Here is a 19395-nt window from a genome sequence, read left to right on the forward strand (position 1 = left end):
CCATTTCCATCCACAGTTACCAATCTAACCTTTTTGATTATACCACATATCGACTTCAGTGTTCTTATATATGCCAAACATGTTATTTGGCTTGGATACTATATTGCTGAATATATTTTGAAATTGCATCATCATGAGACTTGTAGTAATTTCCTTGAAGGAATCAAGGCATGCATTGATTGCATAAGAAACCTGAAGCACCTTTCCACTTCATAACTTGGCTTTCTTTTTTGTAGGTTTGTGGTTGTTTATCTTGCTATTCCTTATCAAAACCAAGTTAAAGACTGCCCAAGAGAGGGATATAAATAGATGGTGGTTTCACCCTAAATTACAACAAATCTTGATTTTTTGTAAAATATAAGTTATAGTTTCCAAGTTATCAAATAATGGCATAAGGAGCCTAATTGACAAGAACTGTTGATTTACTTCCTTATGAGTTTCTTGATCCAACAAGTGGTAGATTCCACTAGGACTCCAAATATGAATCTGGAAATAGGTAAAATCAGATTATATAAGTTAAGGTTGCTTAAAATTTAAATGAGCACAAGGAATAAGAGTGAAGAGCGTAGGGACTGCTGCTTGAGAACTCGTTGAATACATAGTTTAGGGATTCCATTCAAATATTCTCATGCTTTGCAGCTGGAGGTGTCAACTCTCTTTAATTCCTTCCACTGTTTTTAGGAGCCCAAGATGCTACCATGAAAATTTCCTGCTTCCATCATCTCCTGAATGTTAGATTTTATGTAACAAACAGTCATGTATCTTCGGTCTTTGGGACTGTTGTGGACTCTAAAAGAGGCTCACCAATGATTCAGAACCAAGATTAGCAAATTCAAGACTTTCAGTAATCTTAACCAAATTGGCCCCAAACATAGCCCAAAACTAAGAAATTTAGTGTGCTTATCATTGTTAATTAAATCAACTTTAGGTCTACGAACTTATTTGTTTTCAGCCCTTTGGTAATTGCTTGCTATTTTGTGACTATTAACTCTCAGCAATGTTCAGAGTTTTTTTATCCGATCTCATTTAATGTATGTATGGATGTTGTACAACTCTAGGCACGATTCTGTTTCTCATGTAATTCAAATACAAGCGTGCTAATGCTCGCCAACTATATCGTTTTGGTATTGTATCTTGTGCATCTTACTGAGGCATTGTATTTTTCTCTTTTTCTGAATCCCTTCATTTTTTTTTCCTGTTTCATATTTGTCGTATTTGATTGTGTATACAGTTTGGGAAGTTACATCCACATTGCCCCTCAAGGCTTAGGTAATTGGTTACTTCCAACTGCAGGTTAGAACACGGATGATAGAGATGGTGTCTCACGGCCAAGCAACCTTAGAGGTATAACTCAACTATTATTTGCTTGCTCTACACTCTCTGGGTCATGGTAGTGTATCGTCTGTAGTTCAAATATCAGTAATCTCTTTGATGGCTGTCCTTCAGATAAGTGGATGCCTTTTGGAATCAATTATAATAGTTCTGAAAAGGGCCCACATAAAACATTTGGCTGAACAAACTTACTGGGTATCATTGTTCTGAATGTTACTTTTAATTATTTTAGGTCTCACTTAAACACTCCGGGTCTCTTTTTATGTATGCGGGTCATGATGGTGGAGCATATGCAAAGAACAGCTTTGGGAACATGTATGTTTGCAAACAACATGGTCTTAGTTTTTGTTCGAATCTATGTTATTCTATCTCGGAAGCATGATATTGAGAAGATAATACTTTGGAATAGGTATACTGCAGTTGGTGTTTTTGTTCTGGGTCGAATGTTTCTTGAGGCATGGGGCCCTGAAGCAAGAAGAAAGCAAGCAGAGTTTAATGATTTCCTTGAGGTATTTGCTTGTTATTTTTGTGTAACATCATCAATTACTTTTTTGAGCTTTTAACCTTTCTGCATATATTTCGTTGAGGTATTTGCTTGTTACAAACTCCATAAGAGCTATTCCATAAAAACTTTATCAGTAAGGCTCAATTAAGCTGAAATAACCTGAGTTTTTACTTAGATTTAATTATTTACTTTGTGGTATGATGGAATAAAGGGCCAGCATTAATTTATTAGTATAAAAGGAGTGTTGCTCTAGCTTCTAATAGGAACAATACAGGGAAGTAATTTGCAAGGAAGTTATGTTCTTGTTATCATACACTTCTTTCAAATCATTTCAGCTTGTATTTGGATCTTCTAATCATGTTGACTGAAAAAAATAGTTTTCTCTTGTTAAAATATTTTCAGTTATGGTGTTTGTACATAGGTAGGAGTGTAGGACTGTATTCAAAATGTATTTGGCCTTGTTGAAGGAGCTCTCGAGGTTCCTGATATTTGTGAATGTGGTGCAAAAGGAACAATGCCATGCACATCATTTGTCAATTATACTATTCAGTACCTTTGCACTAAATCTTACCCTTCCACTACATTTGCTCTTATGGGCATTTTTATAGGCATATATGACTTTTCTTTCACCATCAAGAGTACTAGACCACTGCTATACAATAATTAATGTAGTTTCCTGAGTTGATTCATGAATTGGAGAAAAAATGTGCTCCATTTTATACAAAATTTAGGAGCCAAAAAACCTGTGCCTTCCACTAACTCACAGATAGGAGGTCCGAGGGCTTGGGGTAAAGTTAAGCAGTCTATAAATGATCTAATCTGTGAGTCTATATATAACCATTTGCTATTTGAGTTGTCATCTTGACTTGCATATGTTCTTAATCTAGTATAAGGAAAGCTAGGTTGTATGTCGGGTCATGCGGAGTGTAATATCTCATGCTATTCTTAGCGACTACCTGACTTTTTTCATCTAGTTGAAAAGGAAAAAATGTTTAATGATATTCTCTTTGTACTCATGCACCTTCCCTGCTTGTTCCTCTTGTGATGCACTTCTTCTTGCACTCTATCTTATAAAAGCACACATGCAGACATAGATACTTGTAGGCCTTCCAGGAGAATTGTCATGCTGCAACTATTTCTTTTTGTACAAATGTGCAATTGGCATTCATTCACTTTTCTGTAGTATTTCATTACTTTTTCCACAAGATGAATTGATCCTCACCGTATATGTTTTTTTTTGTTGTAGAAAAAGCGTGTTTGTATATCAATGGAATTAGTCACTGCTGTTTTAGGAGACCATGGGCAACGACCTATTGATGATTATGGTACAAGGATTGTTGTTTACATTAAGTATTTTAATGTTTGTCATTTTTTATTCTGAAGGTAATGGAAATACTTGATGTTATTCCTGCATAATATGATTCCCATTGTGACATCTGCTATTTGTATTGTATCGATATTTTTGTAACTACCATGTAAGCCATGCTCCAAGTAGTTGCAAATCAAGCTGTGTTGTTTCTTTAGATGGTACTTATCTACAATATTTATACCTTCTATATAATTCAAACTGCTAATATTATGTTTCTTCTTTACTTGGTTTTCCTATTCAACCATGGTTTTTTAGTATTCACCAACAACTGGATTTCTTTAACCACTTCATCATGTATTATAATTGATTTTAAAAGGAAGGGTGAAGAAGCTATATCAACAAGTAATTAGTTTAGCCATCCAGATTCTAATTTTAGAATACAAATAAAAGTTCTATTGGCTTATGGTAGTTTGTATTATCAAAAGCCACTCTGCAATGGCTTGACCATCTGTAGTATCCTTTCTGGAAAGCTGTTGAGAGGCTTCTAGATGTCTGATTTGTCACTAAAATACGCTACTTCTAGATAGACTGATCTGTCACTAGAATACGCTACTTCTAGATTGTCCGATCCGTCACTAGAATACACTACTTCTAGATTGTCCGATCCGTCACTAGAATTGCGTCATATTAAGCATACTGATGTGCTCTTTCTTTTTTTTTTATAATATAATTTCAATACTAAATGATCCACAAATATGTTGTCAGGACAAGGTTACTAATTTATACATAAATAAGTACATATGCATGAAACTCATACTGGGGTGTTCTAAAGGCATGCTGGAATGCAAGTGATGTCCAAGCAACATCAGGGGATATTCATTCTTTTGCATCCCCGCAATATGTTTTACAGTCTCATTTCCTAGTGGAAATAGTAGAATAGAAGGTCTTCTAATTTGTCCGTATTAGTTTCTTTCCTGTCTCTATATCACTTTCTTGCTTGGGCTCAAGGTCCCGTCATTGGTTGTTCAACTAGATGTGAAGGGCAAAAATTCATCAGTCTGTAAGATAGATTTGCCTTAGAAGGCATAAGCTGTGAGGATATTCAGACTGAAGCAAATAAGACAGAATAAAAGAAGAGAATCCAATGTGATATTGGAAGAGTGATGATGAGAGAAGATAAGAAGAAAAGAAAGAGAAATAAGTTTCTTAGATGTGGGGCAATCTAACAGAGCACATCTTCATCCATCTATTTGAGTGCACCATAACCATCAGCCAAGTGGCCTAAGTCTTCATGCCCATGCCTGGCCACAATATTAATTACGACTTGTTGGCTTTGAGACTGGTTCAGCCTATTTTCAAATATCCATCTAGCTAATAGTCTAATATGCGTTAAATTTTAAAGTAAGAATTCTTACAACTCACAAATGAAATCAGACAATGACTTGGCTGTGACTAGTAATTGTATCAGCAACTTGATCTTGAGACATAAATTAAGGAACACAAATTTCCTCCCTTAAAATCTTTTCTTAAATGAACAGACTGTCATGTTTCAAGAAGATACACTTAAGTATAAAACAGTTTGTAGGGGTATCAGTCAAATTACTAGGAACTATGCAGTGCATAGGTTAACTAAAATCATTATATAGGGTGTACTGCACCGTACCAGTAGGGAATCCATACACTACAGGGGTTCGATATGGTACCATATTGACACATGGTATTGGTATTGTGCCGACTTAGCACCATTAGTATGTGTCCTTACATGGGCATATCATACCGTGTGATGTTTTACCATGCCATACTATAGGGATCTAGTTCCAAGATGTAAAACCTGGGTAAATATCTTTATACAATGGTTAAGAATAGTTAAAAATTAGTCTATATTTGAAAAAATCGACAAAAGGAAATATCATATAGTCTAAATATTGTGAATCTCCTAAGAGACCAAGAAATCTTTTTGTGCCAGTATGTGCGAGATTATGACTGAACACTACATGCATGGTGTGCCATCTATTGACTGGAATTGTTGCAACATGCAATTCTTCATCATTACCTTCTATGAGAGGATTTATTTTTCTGTTTTTCTTGATTTCATGACTGCAACATGTCGGTGGTCTCTTGTTTGTGTTTAAGTAAGCTCTTGGTTTCACTTACTTTTTTTGCAACTATTTTAGATCATGCTATTTCTTGTTGCTTTTGTTTCGATGGAGTCCATTTGTTTATTTTCTGCAAAATCTTTATCAGTTACTTTATGTTAGTGATCTCTTGATACTTTTGTTCCTGTTACTTTTGGACAGTCGTGGTGACAGCTGTAACAGCATTGGGCCATGGCAAGCCAAAATTTTACTCTACTCCTGAGTTAATTGCATTCTGTAGGAAGTGGCGGCTACCAACAAACCATGTTTGGTTGTTCTCAACAAGGTGAAGATCTAGGTTCATCTAGCTATTTCACCGGCTTATAGCTATCAAATGTATAATAATGAGGGTTTATCTTTTTTTGACATCTTTGCAGAAGATATTTTGCAATTTGACCTTGTCCCACTGAAGTACCTTGGTTTTGATATGCCATTTTCCTGGCGAAATTGACAGACTAATCATGTTCTTTCTGAATACCATTTCTACATGTAGCTCAATTATTATAAACATAATTGAGAAACAAAGGCTGATAGTTGGTACTTGTTAATCGTCATTAGAGCTGTATGGTTTGGCCATCATGTTGATCCCAAATTCCCAATTATATGGAAGAGTTGTATTGTTTGTGTTTATAATATTTCATCATTTCTTCTTCACAATAGATACCCCAGCAGGAAAAATTAGGTTCTATTCAGTGATATTTCATCAATAGTTTGCACATTATTCTGCATTAAAAATTATAATCTATAAAAAGTTTGTCCTCACCAATTACTACAATTGTAATAAGACATCATTTTTGGACACTTGAATGTCATGTTGTTTATAAATTTCTTTTAACTCGGCCCTAGTGTATTTCTTGTTTTCCATTTTTCTCATTTTAAATTCTGAATACTAGCCAACTCCTTATGCTGGAAAATTAACTTTATTTGGTTGAGTTGTCTGCATTTTTTTTATATGGATCCGTGAAAGAAATTCTTTTTTCCTGACTCAATTTCTTCTGTTACTCAAGGAAATCTGTGACTTCCTTTTTTGCTGCATATGATGCACTATGTGAAGAAGGAACTGCAACACCTGTATGCAAAGCCCTTGATGAAGTTGCTGACATATCTGTACCAGGTAATCATAATTGAAACTTGCTCTACAAATTATTAATTTAAGAAATATTTCTTTAGTTAGTTTTGATTATTCTTGTTTGGTATTGACATTGAAGTGCTTATTTGCAGTTGTTGAACTTCTAAAATATTAAAATCATAACTCTATTTTTTCCATTTTTGTTGTCTAGGAAGCTGATGGCACTCTTTGATCTTTTAGAAGTTCTATGAGAACTGAAGCTTTTTATTGGCTGACTTGCAGGGTCAAAAGATCATGTAAAGGTACAAGGTGAAATTTTGGAAGGTTTGGTTGCTCGTATTGTTAGCCATGATAGCTCAAAACATATGGAGAAAGTTTTGAAGGAGTTCCCTCCGTCGCCATTTGTTGGAGGTAGCCCATTAAGTTTTAGATTCCTACATAACTTATCTTTCGAAATTTATTTTTTTTGTTTTATGTCAGAAATATAATTTTTGAATGGTATAAGTCAGGAATAAAATGAAGAAGACAGTGTAAAAGCTAAGATAATTGAATGGAACAGTAGAGTCATAGAAGTAAATGGAAACAAATTGACATTGGGACATATTCATACTGCAACATTGGGGCAGCAAGAGATCTAATTAGCAGCATAGACTGACCAATATTGCCGATATTCTGGACTAAGATACACATTACCAAAAGACTTTCTTCATCTACTCAGGATTTTGTTAAGATATATTGCCAATCCTGGATTGGACCATCTGAAATGGGAAGTCTTCACGTCTTTTTGCATTCTCCTGTTAGACTTCTCTATAGTTCATTTTTCTCATTTTCTGATCCGTATTATATCTTGAGATCCCTTCTTGTGAGGAATGTTGCTGCCCTACTGTGAAATACTTTATCACTTTACAGATGTTATCTTGTGTGCTTTGTGCAGCAAAATGCGGCTCTAATCATGTTATGCTAATCCTTTAGTTTTTGCCCCTTCTTGCTGCCTGCAGTCCGTTTTGATAGACTTTTTCGCTTTGGGATTTGGTTTGAAAAGAAGATTTTTGGTGGATGTCGGTCTCTGTTTTTTTGAGAAAATTGGAGCAGATTATGCTGTTTGGCATGCAGAATTATTGCATATGTGGCGTTGCTTAGTGTAAATGGCTGCATAATGGCTAGGCCTGCATAGGACTCTGAGTATCACGGGAGTACACATTCTTTTCTTTTGGTCTGTTGTTTGGCCTCCTCCTTTGAGAGACCATAAAAATGCTAGGCCTCTGCCTCCAGAGGATCAACAAATCCTCAATCTTTAATGAAAATTGCATCATTTCCTTACAATAAACAACTTACAATTTGGTTCCATACCATCTACCGTTTAAGACTTTGTTTCTGAAATAAATTGCAGCTTTCTTCTTTCCCTGTTTCCCATCAAGAAACGTGTCATATACCTGTAACATGATAATTCACATTGCCTATCTTATCTTTGGATGTTATTACAAGAACCTTGCTAAACCCACACACAACCACTTAGTAAAAACAGTTTTTGTTGCCTGGGAAGAAATGGTTAGGAAACTTGTTTTTGAAGTCTCATAGTATTTTAGAACTGGGAATTTTGTATTATTCCCTTTTTTTACTGATTATATTAGGTGCATATACACATGTTTGGTTAGAATCTTGTAATGCAACTGTTTGATTCAATAAGCTAACTTTTTCATTCATAAGCAAAAAGTAACAAATCTTGCTTTTGTGTGCAGCTGACCTTGATTTAGGACCAAGTTTGCGTGAAGTGTGTGCTGCTAATAGGTCAGATGAAAAGCAGGTTTTATTCTTCTCGTCCTCTTTTGTTCTACCGGATGCTGCCTGTTTCATAATCTGACTTTTAGATTCCATTAATTTTCAATGTTTCAACATCTCTCTGACATTAATATTATTTCTATAGCAAATCAAAGCACTTCTCGAGAGTGCTGGGACTTCTATGTGTCCAGATTACTCTGATTGGTTTGGAAATGGAGATGTTGGTGTCCTTTCTCGAAATGCTGATCGATCAGTCCTTTCAAAATTTTTACAAGCTCATCCTGCAGATTATGCAACTGTCAAGTTGCAGGTAGGCTACATTAATTACCTCATTTGTTCTTTATATTATCAATTTAGCTTTGCATCTAGATTTTCTTAAATAAAATCAAGAAATCCTTTATGGCTGGATAATTGTTTGCAACATGAGAATTGATTGTCTAATTCAACAATGTGATTGTAGTTATTCATTTTTCAGCAAACTACTCTTGGTACTTCTAAGTTTCTACATATGTATTAATGAACACAACTTTTATGAATATGTGGAAGTTTGTGAAATATTTTTTATAATAGATGGATTTTCTAACCTAATAAAATTGGAAATTTTGTTTGAAAATTAAATCAATTGACTATTTGGTTATGTTTTTCCTTTAAATTTGGAATTATCCCTTATTTCAAGATTTTCTCACTCCCCCCTTTTAGAAGTTTAGAGGAATTAAGTTGGGCTATTACGTTCCATGAGCTTGAATGACGTAATTTACAAGGCTTATCTCTTTACTTCCCAACTGGTCTTGTATGTGTCAAAATCAAATACTATCTTGTTCAAGAATTTGGTGCATTTGTGTTAGTGGAGCACCTCTTTGAGAGCTAGATGTTCTCCAAGTTGAGCTAGATGATGTAATGAATGATACCTTGTAATGCCGGGGAGGTGTTGAACTTGAGCTGAAAACTTGAAGGACAATGGATATGTCGATGCAACTGATTGTGGTGAGGTAGAAACCTCACTATGGCATGAACGATGCAAGGGGTTGGCACCTAAAGATGGCGATGATTTGCAAGCCAATAGGCTCTCAACAGGGGCAAACGATAATTAGAAGAAGAGCAAGGGCAGGTAACTCTGTTCCGAGGCCAAAAGCACCACCTTAGCCGAACAATCCAAGGGTACAACCAAAGGTCGCCATTTCAATACCGGACCTTGTTCCGATACCATCTTATTACAGTGTTGATACGCGGTACGATACGAGATGGCGAAGCGTACCTAGTGTCGATATGATACGAAATTGTGTACTGGTTCGGTACCGATATCAAGGTTCGCCGGACCGACCGTACCGGCGTACCGGTGAGCACCGGCACTGGTACGGTTTCGGTTCGGTACCGACTTGGAACCGGTACCGAACTGGAGCCGCGCACGCACGGACATAAAAAAAAACAACGCGTCCGCGGAAGCGCGGGGACGCGTCAAATGCCACAGAGTGGCATTTAAATGGCCCACGCAGGCTGGCAGCCTGCGCGGGCGCAGTTCCCCGCTTGCGCGTCCACGCGTGCTTCCCAAAAAAAAAATCACCGCGTCCGTGCGGACGCGTTAAATGCCACAGAGTGGCTTTAATTGCCACTCTGTTGCATTAAGAGGCCCACGCGGGCTCCAGCCGCGTGGGCGCTCTTCTCCGCGCGCCCACGCTTGGGAAAAATGTGCTTGGACCGGTTCGCATCGGTACCGGCTTGTACCGGCGCGAACCGGCCCGGTTTGCACAGGTACAAGTATGGAACTGATCGGTTCCGACTCAGTTTGGGTCGTAACCGTTTTTGTACGTTGTACCGTACTGGTACCCGTCGGCACCGGTTCGGTACAAGCTGAACCGACCGGTTCCGCTAGCAAGATCCGCCGTATCGGTACCGGTTGGCGTACCGGTGGCAGCCCGGACCGGTACGAAACCGGTCCCGTACCGGTCCGAACCGGTGGCGTACCGGTTCCGTACCGGTTCTTCAACAATAAACTACCGGTACCGGATTTCACGTTGATTCGGTATCGGTCCCAGGCCGGACCGGTACGGCAGACCATGGGTTCCGGTGACCGGTCGGTTTGGCATACTTTAACCGATATAGTACAATAAATCCTGTACAGTACGGTACCGACCAATACGGCAAACTTTGGGTACAACTCTCACATGCTCACTCGCAAATTCTACGAATTCACCAAAAGGGAGCAGTAGAGAGAAGGCAATAACAATTTTCATAAGAGAATTATCACTAATTAATAACTCAACTATCTCTGATATGATCACAAGAAGAGTCCTAATGGGGGTATTTATAAGTAGTATAAGAGGGCTCTTTTCTTCAACCTTTTAATGTGGGTTTCCAAGTTTTATTCTAACTCAAAAAATCCTAACTACCAACTTTCCTAATAATATTAATAGTTCTCAAAAAGAAAATTCACAAAAATCAAAACTAACATCTAATTTTTTTGAGATAGAAAAATAACTAATCATCAAAACATAGGTGCCCACGCGTACGGGATCTACAACCCGTGCGGCCGAAACTCGCGACCCATGTGCATCCTAAGCACTTTGGCGTCATACTCCCTGGTTGGAGAAGACTCGCCTTCAAGTCTTGGTCTTCTTGGTTTTCATAGTAAGGCGATAAGTCAACTATCTTGAATGTTGCAGGTACGCCAATCTCTAAGAAGTTCAATTTTGTAGGCATTATCATCGATACATTTCAGAACTTTGAAAGGGCCATCAAATGTTTTGTTGCACGATGTTTCGGTGGCAAATCGCACTACTATGAAAACCAAGAAGATATAGTCCTCAAAGTTTGATGAGAAGACGAGATCTGGATAAGTGCAATTGAATGATTGATAAAATAAATACCAGGGTCAAACGGAGTGGAGAGATACAGGAAGCATAGCTTGGGGCCTTGCAACATGATAGGCTGCCCATGGTCATTGTACTTCTTCACGAGTGGGCTTGCTTGATGAGATGTGGTATTGTTGTCTTTCCAGCATGAGCCATGTTGTGCAACATCTTCAAGTTAAGCTCATTTGACGCGTAGGTTGAATTTGGAGACATTAAAGACCATTGGCCTAGAAGCATATCGCGACTTCCTCCTTCTATCATGCCAGTGTCCAAAGATGGTTGAACCACAATGTCCTCAATGTGACCCTCTGGCAGAAACCCATGAATCGGAGGATCTAATAATCTGTTAGTCACTGAAAGTTCATCCATAGCACGAAATATATCGTCAAAGTTAGATCTCTAGTAGGCAAGGGGAGATCTAATGCTGTGTGCCTCTGTTCAAGTTTTCCTACCATTATCATCTATCTCACAACTTTTATTCTTTCATTTGAAGCAAAGAACATGTGCTCTGTCCTGTAGAGTCCCATCCCTTCCGCATCATTATTTCTTGTTGTCAAAATTCCCACTGCCGCATCCATGGCATCAACATCCTCTGGGTTAGTCTTTGTCCTCACCAAAATAATAGTCTTTCCTCGGGCACGCCATGCTTCGGCATCATCGGTAGCGAATTGAACTTGACCAACTGTAATTTTCGGTGATGCAGGCAAGCCTGTAGTAATCACTTCATCTTTGTATGCAGATGGGTCTTCGAACTGTGGATGTAGAAGTTGGTCTAGATGTCCTAGTTCCACCATCCAACAGAACAGCAGGCCATCGAGAGTTCTCTGCATGTTGTGGGTAGCCTTCTCGGGACATGAACACATGAAGAACTCTGCTTTCCGCAGGGTATTCCAACATTGTGGAATGTTGGGCTGCTCTCTTGAAGAATGAACTTAGAGGCGAGAATTTGAACTTCAGTGTAGTTGACATCCCACTTGGTCATGGATTTGATGAATTTGGGGTCGAGGGATAGGGCCGCATTGTTGTTCTTAAGGTGCACAGTGCCCTGTTTCATGACCTCGTGGGCCAACTCCTGGTGCTTTTGGTATGCACATGCTGGAGGGCCTAGCAAACCATATTCTAGCTTTCGTAGATCATCGTCGAAGAAATCAAGATGCTTCAAGACCATTATATTGTTAATTATGACCTTCACTGCAGCTAAGGTGTGATGCCCATGTTGTAGCATCATCTGTGATTCCTGTGTTTGTTGCTAGTGAGGAATATATGGCCCTTGTGAAGTGTTCTTAGTATGGAAGATGTTGGAGCATAACCAATCTTCTTCAGCAACTACCATATTCGTATCAAAGTTGCTGCGGACCACCAAGCTTCACCTTGATCGGCATACACTAATTCTTCTTCGCTTGAGCCTTGCTCATCGCACTTGACTGGCTGATCTTCTCCTTTCTCTTCTGTTCACGATTCTTCTTCCACTAAAGAGACAAGCTTTCTATATGTGCAATATGCTCAAACGTTTAGCACTTGAAACACTTGCGAGCAAGGTTCGCTATCTCGATACCGGACCCCGTACTGGTGCCACACTAGCACAGTGTCGGTACGGTACGGTATAAATTTTTTTTGACATACCAAGTGTTTGTACACCACCTGTACTGGGTACCGGTACAGTACGTTACATCCTGTGCCACCTGGTTCGAGCCGGTACAACGTACCATGCTTGTGAGGGTTAGAGGTGACAATGTTGGAACGATTGGGGTTACTGAGGATACATTTGTCCTTTCGAGATGGTTGGGAGATACTGCATTTAGAGGATACTGATGTCTTTGACACGGAATTCCTCTAGTTGGATGCTCCATCTCTATACTTTGGAAAGTGTGATTTATTTATTCTTAATTGTTGCTTCTCAACTTTTGTTGCTAATAGTATCATGTTGTTCAGCATCTAATAGGGTTGGAGTTGCACGACTTACTCAATTTCTGGCTTCAATCCTCCAAGATATGACACTATATTTTGCTTTTCGGGCTTCTTGATATGTGTATGTATATATATGTACATGTATGTATGTATGTATGTATGTATGTATGTATGTATGTATGTATATATATATGTGTGTATATATATATATGTATATATATATGTACGTATATATACGTGTGTGTGTGTGTGTGTGTGTGTTTGTGTGTGTATACACACACACACACACAAAGAACCTGTTTTGTTGGTTTGACCGGTAAGTGGCGATCACAAAATAATGAAATGGTGGCTAAGTAAACCAAAATTTGAACTGGCTGAACTAAGTTAAGTAAATAAGTGGATTTGCAATGGAAACTTTTTAAGAATATTTCCTTGCTGGTTTTATGTGTGGTTATATGTTGCAATTATTATCTGAGTATTATTTTCATCTGTTTAATATGTGGTGATTATGGGGCCTTCTATCCTGAGTTTATGTTGGCGAGCTTCAGTAACACTTTAATTTACGTAGTTCTTATTATATTATTTGTTGCTGTGGCTATTTTCAAAATGATTTTATTTGTTTCTTTAATATTTGTAATTTCTGACCTAAGTTGTCCTGTGATCTTTTTATTTGTAAAATACAACAGGAGATGATCCGTTTGATGAGACAAAGGCATTTTCCTGCTGCTTTCAAGTGTTATTGTAACTACCACAAAATTGATTCTCTATCAGTTGACAATATTTACTTTAAGATGGTTATCCATGTCCATAGTGACTCTGTTTTTCGGCGATATCAGCAAGAAATGAGGTCTGCTTGAAAATATCAAATGATACACCTTTTGTTCTCGAAACAAAATGTGATTTAGCTTTTGTCTATTTTAAGATTTGTATTTTTGTCATAGTTTTTTTTTTCCTTGAGTTGTATAACCTTGTTTTCGTTTTTTTTGTCTTCCTTTTCTTTCCCCTCCTTACAGGAGAAACCCAGGACTGTGGCCATTGTACAGGGGTAAGGAACTTTTCTCTCTGTTGTTTTATGTGCTTTCTCCTATGTTTACTAGAATATTTTGACCATCATGTTTAATTTTATCTATACAGTTCCAATTTCTATCTTTAACCATGTTCTTTTTGTCTCATTTCTTATTTGAAATGTTAATGAGGATCAGATGGTCACTGAACTACCATTGATGTTCTTTATTTGGAAAGTCTTATCTTTAACCATGTTTTTTTTTTGGTGCTAGGGTTTTTCCTTGACATTAACTTGTTCAAGGTAAACAAAGAGAGGGCCACTGAACTTGCAAAAGACAGCAATGCCCTATTAAAGAGTATCAATGGTAGTTGCGATTCTAGTGCATTAGCATCAGATGGTCTAGCTAATGAGGATGCAAATCTGATGATAAAACTAAAATTTTTGACGTATAAGGTATGGTTTTTCCTACTCTGTAAATTGAGTAATACGTACTTGCAGTGGGACAAAGTTTACATTTATTCTGCTATTGCAAGATATGCTTGTTATTGATGATACCTGATGGAAATTGTAATTGCTTCAGATCATTTCATCTGATTCTAATTGTGTAAAGCCAAACTCAATTCTCATTTATCATGCCAAAAGGGATTTTGACCTGTATTAGAAATAACCTAAGTGTTTTTTTATTGCCTGTTTAAGAAAATTATGGCTGACAGACATTTAGTAAGTTTCATATATTTAAGTAATTCAATGATTTGTTCATTGTTTCTGCATGTGTTTTCTACTGTCTACCTGCTGCATAGGAAATTTCTTGAGGATCTAAAAGGCTTTGCTGTGCTTTAGATCCTTGCTATTGTCATTTGAGTGCTGTTTCATTTCACCAAAAACAATGTGAAGTGAATATCTTGAAGAGACTTGTTTTTCCCTTTTTGACCCACCCCTATTGGTTATTTGTTTTGGCTTGTACAATTCCCTGATTGTAGATCTGAACTTTTATTTTTTCAAAAAATATACCTTAGGTCTTGAGGGGAAGTATGGAACCAAATATTATTGATCAGGTTTTGACCCAGTCCGAACTAATCAAAAATAATTTTTGAAACATAAAACTCTTTAGACTCTTAACAGATTATCGGAGTTGATAAATATTCTTCTTCTACTACAATGGCTCAGACTAAATTGCAAATACTTAAAACATTTTTTGTACATAACATATTCAGGATTTCTAATTTGTGGCATCGAACCATAACCACATCCATCAGCCCATGTCCCGACTGTTTGGGGGTGCATTGTGAATATTTTGTTACCGGTTCAACCAACTGTTCTATTAAGTGTTACGGCCTGTTTCATTGAGGTACCTAGATCAAATGATAAGGCTGATTGGGGAGAAACCAAATTTAGCTTTGCATGTCGTGTTTATTTCTATAGCTATAGATGAGAATTATCCCATCATTATTTGCTATGCCAAAATCTTGAACTTGCAATGTGATGCTTAGTAGGTGGAACAACATTCTTGCAAGCACATAATGTCGCTTCAGTTGGGTGTCAAATTTATTTATTTATTAATTATAGTGTGTTTGTTAATTATTTATTTATATTGCACAGTTGAGGACATTTTTGATTCGAAATGGTTTGTCCACACTCTTTAAAGATGGTCCATCAGCTTATAAAACTTACTACTTAAGGTATGTATGCCGTTCCTGCACACTTAACCATCTTGATAGTGACACATGGAGTTTGCTTTTCTATTTCTATTCAAGTGGTTATACAATTCTCTCTTTAACAAGTTATTTTGCTAGATATATTTCTCAAAAATTCAGTCTAGCTGTGTTGATGTCATTCTGTTACTGTGTTATTCTGTTTCTTTTGTATTGATTGGTTTCTGCATCTCTTCATCAAAGAATGTTGAACTATAAAAAGCATGTCTAGTTGATTCCTGTAAGTATCATTTAACTTATCCGGTGATGCTTATGGAAATTAACAATACCACCCAAGTAATGATTCTTTCTTCGAGATATGCTGAAATACATTTTGTATATTATATTGATATAAAATTATAAATCATGTAAGACCTCATTATGATCAATACAAGCAACTTCTAATGAGTCCTACAAGTACTAGAAAGACCTTGATGATCAAGAAAAAAGGATGTCTGTGAGAACTGTCTGCAAACCAATTCATAGCATAAATCATACAAACCAGAGCTACGGAACTAGGTCTATATTTAGCATCACGAACTCTCTGATTGTTCTGTATAGTTGTGGCCTCCCAGATTTTATCCTTCCAATGAATACAATAAGGGCATGGATTTATGCTACATATCTTAAGTGTTCTACCATGGTATATGCAAGGAACCCCAAGCTTTCCATTTGTAGTGTCTATCACCTATATACAACTTTGGCATATTGTCATCTACTGTTGTTAACCGTAACTAGAACAGCATACAACCTTAAGTAGTTCATAAAAGGCTTGTTGTAATGACTATGGTAATAGGATAATACTAATCAAGTGCATAAGACATTATATTGCACAAGGATTAAGGAATTGCTCGATTTCGTACTGAACCAAGCTGCTCTTGGTGCAACTAGGGTTAGTACAGGCAAGAACCGCCTGAACCGCACTTGAATCTTTCAAACCGATCTAGATCGAGCGGTTTGGGTGGAGATCAAGGTCAGCTCATCTAAACTAGCCTAGAACCACTTGTGAACCGAGTGGTATGCCAAGATACTACTCAGGATGCTTTTCCTTTTTACCTTGTTTCTTGTTTTCCACCATTTGAAATGGAAACAAGGAGAAGAATAATGGTAACTGCGGATACACTGATTATGAAGACTTGGAAACAGGCTTAAATCTATTGAAATGCTTAGCTAGTTACACACCATTTTGAAATGAAAAATCAATTCAGAAACATTTTCTTTTCTTGCTTGAATGATATAGTAGTAATAAACATAAGTTCTCTTGAAGACTAAAAAATATAGAAATTAACTAAATGACAAACAGTTATGTAGAGAAAATCTTCAAATCTATTCAAGTCTTCAAGAGAGACAGAGAGGGGGGGGGGGGGGGGGGGGGGGGGGGGGGGGGAGAGAGCGAGACAGACCTTGAGTGCATAATTCAACGTCATAGTGAATGAGACTATGGAAGAATAAAAGAAAACAGAAGGGTTCACATATTCCAACAATGAGTTCAACACAAGCATGCAAAGAGATAAAAACCCTTAAACAAGTGGTGTTAGCAGCTTAGTTCTAACTATAATTTCAGAACAAAAGAATTTTTCAGATATGGAAACAAGGTGTCACTCCAATTGTTGACTAAAGCACAGTACAACCAGTACCTCCCATGATTAGAGAAAAGCAAACTATAACTAACAACATTTTGTATATTCTTGTTAGTCAAGAATCCCAAACTTTGTTGTTGGATACTATCATCCTAGAGCCTTGTTTTATCTTTTATAAGCGATTATTGTAATTTACCCTGTTTCTATCATTGTTTTCTTGTCAAATGATTAATACTACTTGTAGACTTTTTTAATGTACATCGATCCACTGGTTACTGTCAGTACATCCCTTTTATACTAGATCGATGATTTTAGCACCCTAATTGTTTTTCAAAAGCTAATGTTAACATTCATATGTTTTGCATGCAGTTTAGATTCCATGTTACATGATTTATATGATAAATGTGTATATTGACTTTCAATATGCACAGAAAACAATGCTGTACTAAAGGTGTTTGAGGTGCATCTAAGCATACCTATCAATATGCTTTATCAGCATGATCCTTGATATGGCATGCGCCATATCCACCCTTGGTCAATACGAACTTTGATGGGGTATTCAAACATAGTTTGAACATTAGATGATCAAAATATGCATTTAATTCTAGTGATGTGCAAGACTGTGACTATGGCTATTATGTCAACTAAAAGCTTCTTTTCTGACTGTGTTCTCTCTTTTGATGGGAGCCTTCACAAGTCTTTCATTCTGCTTGCTTATACAATCTCAATTGCATCCCCAATACTCCATGCTTAGTTGGTGCAACTCTTATTGCTTCCCCTAATGTATTCATTTCCAGCTATACCCTAATTTTAGAACAAACCACCTTAACTTTTTTAATTCTTTCATTTTAAATTATGTGTTTGCAACCTTTTTGATCCATATAGTATTAGGCCTTAGGCCTTTATTTATGCCACAAATGTGTACAAATATCAAATAATTACTAGGAGTACTTCCCCAATAAGTCCATCCCTCTTCAGTTCTGTCAGACTTCTCTTTTGGCATATCCCTATTTCTATATAACTGATTAAAGAGAAAGTATTTGCACTTGGATATCTCTTTCCCATGTGTTCTAATTGGGCTTCTCTCTCTCAGTCTTTGTTGATTTACAAGGTGAAAAAGACTGATTTTCTTATGTTGATATCTAAGGGTCATAAATACTCATAATTCTTGAGTTTTAAATTACATCTGATAGAATAACCAAAAAATAAAATAGAAATTTATTCTTTCTTACATTGGACATGGTTGGTTATATTTCTCAAAACCCTCCTGATTAGTGGTTATGCTTTCATGTTGTTAACTTATTCTGCAATACATATTAACATTAGAAAATAATCCTTTTATTTGTGATAGGCAAATGAAAAATTGGGGAACATCAGCTGGTAAGCAGAGGGAGCTTAGCAAAATGTTGGATGAATGGTAAATGCTAGTCATTTTGTCCTTTTGTTCAAATAAATTTGCTGCCTATATAGTTTCAATATTTTCTTTAATTTGTATGATAAGCTTCTTCAAATATGTACACATTAGACTGTCTTTTTAATGTGCAGGGCTGTCTATATTCGAAGAAAGTATGGGAACAAACAGTTGTCATCATCAACATATCTTACTGAAGCTGAGCCTTTCCTTGAGCAATATGCTAGGCGTAGTCCACAGAACCAGGTGTTGGTAGGATCTGCTGGTAACTTAGTTAGGGCTGAAAATTTCTTGGCTATAATTGAGGGAGATAGAGATGAAGAGGGCAATCTTCATCCTGAGGGAGATGTAGCACCTTTAACTCCAACTCCCACAGTTAAAGATACAGTTCCCAAAGATGAGGGTCTCATTGTATTCTTTCCAGGTAAAATCCCTACATCTGACACAAAACATTCCATCTCAAATTTTTCTGTACAGTTTCAAGCAATATGTACAACTGCAAAAGGTAAGAAGTTAGTACAGTATGCTATTTTATTAGTCAAATCAAGACTACTATTATTTCGATATTCGTTATTGGAAAAAATACAAAATGCAAATATTTTCTCTTTTAGGGACTAGGGACTCAGGGGGATGGCTGATCTGTTGGGGTGATAAGCCATAGAATTAGCTTGCCACCTTTATGTGCCTGATGCATTTATAATTAATACTACTTAGCACCAGTTTTTTTTTTTGTTGAATGAATGTGACATTTAGCTGCTCTTAGTATACATTCAAGCAAAAAATTGCTATTTTGGTGATTTCAAGAATTAATTGAGGTTTGG

The 19395-nt window shown here is 36.9% G+C and overlaps 1 protein-coding gene across 2 annotated transcripts in view; it reads left to right on the forward strand.

Moving 5' to 3' along the window:
• RNL (RNAligase) overlaps nucleotides 1-19395 on the forward strand; it is a 39561-nt gene that overhangs the window by 4992 nt on the left and 15174 nt on the right. For both annotated transcript variants that reach the window (XR_015968537.2, XM_008798436.5), the window contains exons 3-17: nucleotides 1294-1344; nucleotides 1565-1647; nucleotides 1742-1841; nucleotides 3084-3162; nucleotides 5444-5567; nucleotides 6289-6395; nucleotides 6633-6761; nucleotides 8090-8154; nucleotides 8275-8439; nucleotides 13573-13733; nucleotides 13900-13931; nucleotides 14164-14345; nucleotides 15492-15571; nucleotides 18515-18580; nucleotides 18709-18998. Coding sequence is in view for 1 of the 2 variants with exons in the window: in XM_008798436.5 (XP_008796658.4) it covers nucleotides 1294-1344; nucleotides 1565-1647; nucleotides 1742-1841; nucleotides 3084-3162; nucleotides 5444-5567; nucleotides 6289-6395; nucleotides 6633-6761; nucleotides 8090-8154; nucleotides 8275-8439; nucleotides 13573-13733; nucleotides 13900-13931; nucleotides 14164-14345; nucleotides 15492-15571; nucleotides 18515-18580; nucleotides 18709-18998 (1714 nt within the window). In the remaining variant the exon portion in view is untranslated. The remainder of the gene's footprint in view (nucleotides 1-1293; nucleotides 1345-1564; nucleotides 1648-1741; nucleotides 1842-3083; nucleotides 3163-5443; nucleotides 5568-6288; nucleotides 6396-6632; nucleotides 6762-8089; nucleotides 8155-8274; nucleotides 8440-13572; nucleotides 13734-13899; nucleotides 13932-14163; nucleotides 14346-15491; nucleotides 15572-18514; nucleotides 18581-18708; nucleotides 18999-19395) is intronic.

The sequence above is a fragment of the Phoenix dactylifera genome, chromosome 9, assembly GCF_051530095.1.
Source record: "Phoenix dactylifera cultivar Ajwa chromosome 9, Ajwa_hap1_PhDact_Kaust_v1.1, whole genome shotgun sequence".
Taxonomy (NCBI): Eukaryota; Viridiplantae; Streptophyta; class Magnoliopsida; order Arecales; family Arecaceae; genus Phoenix; species Phoenix dactylifera.